The 7195-nt window shown below is 39.3% G+C and overlaps 1 protein-coding gene across 1 annotated transcript; it reads right to left on the bottom strand.

Annotated features, from left to right (window-relative positions):
- Nucleotides 1-1509: 1509 nt before the first annotated feature.
- On the bottom strand, nt 1510-6827 carry LOC133779929 (uncharacterized). The gene is made up of 2 exons (XM_062219826.1): nt 5783-6827; nt 1510-5462 (listed from the first exon to the last, which is right to left on the bottom strand). The coding sequence occupies exons 1-2, from the start codon at nt 6825-6827 to the stop codon at nt 1510-1512; spliced, it is 4998 nt and encodes a 1665-aa protein (XP_062075810.1).
- Nucleotides 6828-7195: the final 368 nt, after the last annotated feature.

The raw sequence follows: 7195 nt of genomic DNA, 5'->3' as shown, positions 1-7195 counted from the left end.
ATAAAATATTCTAACAGATATCTTCTTAATGAAATTGAGAACTCAATAATAAACTACTTTTTTAACAATTGCAATTTTTTTGTTTTCAGTGGTCTTGCCGTTAGTTTTTCTGTTACAGGTTGTTATCATTTTGTTACTGTTATTCCATAAGTTAGGTAGGACACCTTTTATCATCATGTAAAAGGCATTCTTGTATCTAATATTTTATTGTTACGTTTTAGATTCTTTCTCTCTCTTCACAACCATGACGCTTGTTTCTATTTCCATCTTTCTATCCTCCTCCAACTTCTCCGGCGTATTGGTCATTTTCCGGCAATGTTCATCGTCTTCTCCGATGAGAATTCGATATAACCCATTCTGATTGTGGTTAATTTGTAGTCGAAACGAAGTGTAAGTAAAATTATAAGTTGTATTTGGTAAAATTATTTTTGAATTTTTTAAACACAAAAATATAAATATTATTTTTATTTTTGTTTTATTATTTTAAAAAAATAAAAATATGTTTGGTAACTATTTTTATTTTTTGTTTTTAAAAACAAAAAATAATAAATGTGTTTGATAATTTTTATTTTTATTTTTTGTTTAACTATATAAAATGAGATGTTGATTTGAAGAATAGAAGAAAAAAATAAACTAAAAATTGAAAATGGTTTAAAAAAAAATTTGAAAATGAAAAGTTTTTATTTTCAAAATTTTATTTAAAATTTTAAAAAATAATAAATAAAAATAGAGTTCTCAAATACTATTTTATATTTAATTATAAAATTTTTAATAAATTAAATATTTTTTTTTTCTAGTGTTATCAAACAATATCATAATTAATTAATTTCTTTTTGTTCTAAGATCCATTTTTGTTGATAAATGGGTCTGTCAACCATTTATTAGTTGAGTGAAAGCAAATGGTTATGGTGGCTCCGAGGAAGAGTGCCGGGCAGAATAGAGTCTGAAAACGTGAAGTGAAAAAAAAAAAGTTAACAAACGTTAGTAACGGTAGAAATAATGTTGTCTATAAATAAATAAATCATTTTTTTAAGGAAAATAAATAAATCACCGTTACTATGACTCACGTAGCAGAAGCATTCGTGTTCCAAGTCCACCAGCACACCACGTCGTAGTAGGGCTGAGTATTGGGTGGGTTGGTCGGATTACAAAGTATTTTTACCCGTCCAATATCATAATCGGGTTAGCAAAAGTGACCCGTAACTTGCCCAATTAAGAAAAAAAAAAATTTAACCCGTCCAATAATTTGGGCGGGTTACCAACCCGCCCAAACCGAAATTGTATTTTTTTTTTGCGGGTTGGTCGAGTTGGGTGGGTTGGTCGGGTCAACCCGCCCAAACAAAAGTGGTATTTTTTTTTTTAACATTTTTGCAATTTTTTTCTTTTAAATACTAGTACTAATAGTGTGAAGTTTATATTTTTAAGCTTAAAACAATATTTTAAATTTATAGTAAAAATATTAAAACAAAACTTAATTTTTTTTTTTTTTGCCCAGAAAGAAAAACTTCATTAACACTTCAAATCATTCAACAGTACAGTCTGAAGTTCAGAAGGAATATGAGAAGCGAATAAATGACGATCAGAAGCTATACACGTAGTCCTCGCTAAATAGTGAGCGACGGTGTTAGCAGACCGTTTGACAAACTTAATAGAGACAAATTGCGATTTTAATTCTAACAACAAATTCCTACAATCTGTTATGAGCCGACCAAAATAAGAATACAGGATTGAAGAACTCCTGATTGCCTGTACCGCGATTAAGCAATCCGACTCAACTTCGACGTTGTTCCAACGATTGGTCTTGATCCAACTCAATGCTTCTTTGATGCCCAAAGCTTCCGCCACCTCCGGGGATACCGAACCTCTCACATTTTTTACAATGGCCTCAAGCATCTGCCCTCTAAAATCACGAGCAATACAGGAAAAACTGAAACTTTGAGGAGAAGCAAACAATGCCGCATCACAATTTACCTTAATTTTATTCTCTGTAGGTGGAGACCATTGCTCACAGCCATCTTGAAGGGAGACAAAACCAAGGGATAAATCGAAGGTCTTGTCTTGAGCACAACTCCATTGATTAAGGACTGTTTGTGATAAAACGACAACTTCAGCAGCTTCAATACCTTTATGATTCCAAACTAAGTCATTGCGGCACTTCCATAATGCCCAGCATAGCATAACAGTCCGATGTCTTTTATCTCCTGAATACATGTCAAAAACTGAAGCTAGCCAATCTGCGAACGTACCTCTTGCTACTGGAATAAACCCAATCTGTAGTTGGCGCCAACATACTTGTGAAAAAGAACAAGTAACAAATAGATGAGTGGCCGATTCACTGGCCATATTGCAGAAGGGACACCGTGGGTCGACTGATACACCTTTAGTACGCAACAGGACTCTAGTAGGGAGGCAATCTCTAGAAGCAAGCCACAAAAAATTCTTTACTTTAGGAGGGACTTTGAGTTGCCACAGAAGGCGCCAAAAGCCAGAGTTATCGCTTGAAGCAGAATCGTGTTTCTCAGATTGCAAAAGCGCATATGCACTCTTGACAGTGTAGAATCCCTTATGATCGAACTTCCAATACCAATCATCTCTATCGTGCTCATTTATGGGGATAGCAGAGATCAAATTGATGTCTCGTTCAGTAAAAATGTCTAATAATATTTCCATATCCCACATATTAGAACCCCTTACCATTAGTTGAGAAACCTTTTTATCAATCAACGCTGGATGAATGGTCTGAATAAAAGAGTTTTCTTTATCTGGAAGCCATGGGTCAGAGATGATAGAAACTGAGGCACCAGAACCAATTCTGACTGCCGCACCTTGTTTAATCAAATGATGAGCTTCCATTATACTCCGCCAAATGAAGCTTGGAGAGCTACCTAAGTTTGCGGAAAGGAAATTACATGTAGGATAATATCTCGACTTATACACCTTACTGACCAAAGTATTTGGGTACTTCAACAACCGCCAACCTTGCTTGCCTAAAAGAGCCACGTTGAAGTCATGAAGGGATCTAAAACCAAGGCCACCATCCGCCTTGGGTTTGCTCATTCGATCCCAGCTCATCCAATGAATTTTAGCTTTATTCGACGAAGATCGCCACCAATATTTGCACATGAGACGTTCAATATCCCTGCTCAATTGAAGAGGTAATAGAAAAACACTCATAGCGTAATTGGGAAGAGCTTGTGCAACAGTTTTTAACAAAGTTTCCTTACCCGCTCGGGAGAGGAATCGACCTTCCCATCCATGTATGCGATGGAGAATGCGATCTCTTAAATAACTCAGAATCACTGACTTGCGCCGACCCAAAATGTTAGGAAGTCCGAGATATGTACTATTCTCATCGGCCTCATGAATGCCCAGATCTCCACAAATGGTGTCTCGAATTTCTGTTAATGTATTGCGACTAAAGAAAACCGAAGATTTCTCATAATTTACTTTTTGCCCAGAAGCGCCCTCAAATACAGTAAGTAAACGCAGTACGTGTTCAGCCTCATCTCTAGTTGCTTTACAGAAAATGTAGCTGTCGTCCGCGAAGAACATATGAGATATGACAGGAGCTCCTCTAGCCACTTTAATACCACAAATCAGTTTTCTACGCTCGTATTCGCGAAGTAAGGCTGAGAAGCCTTCAGTACAAATGATAAACAAATATGAAGAGAGAGGATCTCCCTGACGGAGGCCTCTTTCTGGTACAATATGACCAAACTCCCTTCCTGCGTGGGCTATTTGGTAATGGGTCGAGGTGACACACTTCATGAGAAGAGCGATGAGTTTAGAACTAAACCCCATTCGACACAATACGGCTCTTAAATAACCCCATTCTACCCGGTCATATGCTTTACTCATATCCATCTTCAACGCCATAAATCCGTGCTTCCCTTTAGACTTTCTTTTCATATAATGCATAATCTCGTAGGAGATCATTATATTGTCAGTGATCAGACGACCCGGGATAAACGCCGATTGGGCTTCAGAAATTATATAGTCAATAACCAATTTCAATCTATTCGCCAAGACCTTGGACAAGATTTTGTACAGCACATTACACAGAGAAATAGGGCGGAGATCAAGCATAGACAAGGGCCTCTTCTTTTTTGGTACTAACACAATAGTAGTGAAGGCCAGTTTATCGTCAAAAGACTCTGTAAGCCAGAATTCCTGTATCAGAGTGACTACATCGCTACCCACAATTGGCCAATACTTCTGATAAAAACCCGGTGTCATTCCGTCAGGCCCCGGTGATTTGTCGGGATGCATTTGAAAAAGAGCGGACTTCACTTCATCAGCTTCAATAGGCCGAAGCATCAAATCGTTTTGTGCTTGGGTGATAGATAGGGAGATGCAATTTATCACCTCTTCCCAATTGTCGACAGAGGACTTAAATAAAGTTTGAAAATATTCAACCATGAGGTTCTCCAGCCCCGAATTCCAGTCCACCGAAACACCTGCCTCATTACAAAGACTCTCTATATGGTTGTTACGTCTTCGGGTTCGAGCACTAGCATGGAAGAATTTTGAATTATTATCCCCTTCTCTTAGCCATAGCTGTTTACTCCGTTGTTTCCAAAATATCTCTTGCTGCGTTAGAATTTCGAACATTTTAGAGGAGGTTTCTTGTATTTTCACAGTGGAGGCATGATCGTGATAGGGCTTAAGGCTTCGAATAATACTTTTACACCCAGCTAAACGGCTCCGAAAATTACCCGTAATTTCACTTCCCCACTGACCCAGGGCATCGGCACAGATGGTGAGCTTATTCTGAATAGAGGAATTGGGATGAGCATCCCAAATATCTTCAATAATCTTATTGCACATGGGTTCACGCAACCATGCATTTTCAAACTTAAACTTCCTGATCCGAGGAACATAAGAAGCTGGGATTGGAGTCAAGAATAACGGACAATGATCTGAAGTTGTGACTTCGTGATTGCTGAGCTTGGCTTCGGGGAACAGATTAATCCAGGCCGATGATGCTAAAGCCCTATCCAAACGGATTTCAATCAGATTACCATTGGATCGACCCCTTTCCCAAGTGAAAGGATACCCATGTAACTCTAAATCAAACAAGCCACAAACCTGTAGAGAGTTTCGGAACCCATCGATCAACCACTGCGGATAGGGCTGGCCACCGCTTTTATCTTGATGACTCAAAGTGTTGTTCATATCTCCAACCAAACACCAAGGAAGTGGAGAAAGATCGACCAAAGATTCAATAAGGCTCCAGGTGAGATGTCGTCGTGACCGATTGGCTTCACCGTAAATGCCAGTTAGCCGATATTGAGGAGACCCACGTGAAGAAATTATTAGGTCAATATGGGAAGGGCTATAATTGATGAGCTGGGCCTCTTCTATGTTTCTCCAAAGGAAAGCTAAACCACCCTTATGGCCTTGGGCTTCAACCACAAATAATCCCTCAAAGCCCAAACTGAACTTAATTCTATCAACTTTGTCTTTTTTGCAGAAAATCTCACATAAAAAAATAAAATTGGGTTTCTTGTGGAGTGTTAACTCCTTAAGGAATTGAACGGTACACGGGGTCCCAAGCCTGCGGCAATTCCAGCTGAGGACACTCATAATTCGCGGCGGGACCACGACTCGGGGCCCGCCTGTGACAAGTTTTTTTGTATAAAGTCTTCTTCAAAGTGAACTTGGGCTTGTTCTTCCTCAATTAGATCTGGGCCCAATTCAGCACAAGTGTCTTTTGGATCAATGAGGCCTTCGCTATGTGATGTCCTTCTTTTTTTATTTTCAACCATAATAGTAGCATTACTTTGGATAGGCAAATTGGAACCTGCCAACTCATCTAAAGAAGTCATAGAATAATGGGGCTGTTGACTACGACCCGTATCCTTAGTTGTATCTTCCTGGGAGTTATGACCACGATTTGGGGCCATAATCGTGGTGTCCATATTAGTAGGCGTAAATGGAGCACGAATCACGGCGGTTGGGAGGACGCCGATCGACGTACCTGGGGCTGACTGCGGCATATGTGATGAAGATGGAGGGGGTTCGTCCTGTTTCGGACTACTACGGAGCCACTGAGCTCCAATGGGTTTAGGCTGACGACGAAACGGGGCTCTCATCCACTCCCCGTACGGCTGTAGAATATCATATTCAGGCACTTCGAATCGGCGTGGACAGAACTTCTCAGCGTGGCCAATAAGACCGCATACAAAGCAAAACGTCGGGATGTTTTCGTACTTGAAATTCACCCAAACCCAATCCTCTGTACCTTTACGAAATTTCATCCTTCTTTTCAAAGGAGCATTCAGATCTACCGAGACTCTTATGCGCATAAAGCTGTGCCATGTGCCCTGAAAGTTCTTAGAACATGATTCACGAAAAACGCCAACATAGCCTCCTATTGCTTCCAACACACGGTGGGACATGGAACCTATAGGAAGGTCATGAACTTGAACCCACAGATCAAGAGTGTTCAAAGGAATGAGACGGGGATTGAGTTTGCATTCCATCCGAGATATCACCAGCACTTTCCTGTTAAAATACCAAGGACTACCATCTACCACTCTTTTGATATCGATTTCATGATAGAACTGGAATAGGTATTTATTGGTCTCCAATTCCTTAACAAAAACTCCTTTACCGGGCCTCCATAAGGAAGCCAGAGTTTGCTGCATCGCATAAAAATCAATTGCCCCAGGAGCAATGAATCTACCGACCACACAGAGATGCCAATCGAAATCTGTCTCCTCCTCCTGCTCGCCTGGAAAGTCTTGTAATGCTATTCCACCAGAATCCTCATCGGCTAAACTTATTTCATTCATGGCAGAATTGATGTCATTGACTGACGCCATGATGAAAAGTGTATATGGAACCAAAGGACAAAAGCCAAAGAACGAACACTATCGGACAAAAACAACAGAGAGAACTTTCAACGTTAAACCATGACAATAGTCAAGACAACTTTTTTTTGCTTGTTAAAACAAAACTTAATTAATTTATATATTTATTTGAATATATTAAAAATAATAAATTCTTAATTGGGCGGGTTGGGTTATATTGGGAGTTGATAATTATTTTCAACCCGCCCAATGTAACAATTGGGCGGTTTAAATTTTGGTCGGTTTATTCAGTTTGCATTTTTTAGCGATTTTTTCGGATTAGTTTGAGCGGTTTATTCGGATTGGACGGGTTATAAAATTTTTTGCACAACCCTAAGTCG

The sequence above is a fragment of the Humulus lupulus genome, chromosome 5 (assembly GCF_963169125.1).
Source record: "Humulus lupulus chromosome 5, drHumLupu1.1, whole genome shotgun sequence".
NCBI classification, from domain to species: Eukaryota; Viridiplantae; Streptophyta; class Magnoliopsida; order Rosales; family Cannabaceae; genus Humulus; species Humulus lupulus.
The sequence above is the reverse complement of the archived record's forward strand: the minus strand, read 5'-3'. Positions and strand labels throughout refer to the sequence as shown.

What these genes read in the sequence shown, in the direction of transcription:
- LOC133779929 (XM_062219826.1), bottom strand. Translation starts at nt 6,827, where the DNA reads ATGGCGTCAGTCAATGACATCAATTCTGCCATGAATGAAATAAGTTTA. An exon ending in TTCCAATTTGCCTATCCAAA is followed by an intron (nt 5,463 to 5,782) that starts GTAATGCTACTA and finishes TCTGCAAAAAAG; the next exon opens with ACAAAGTTGATAGAATTAAG.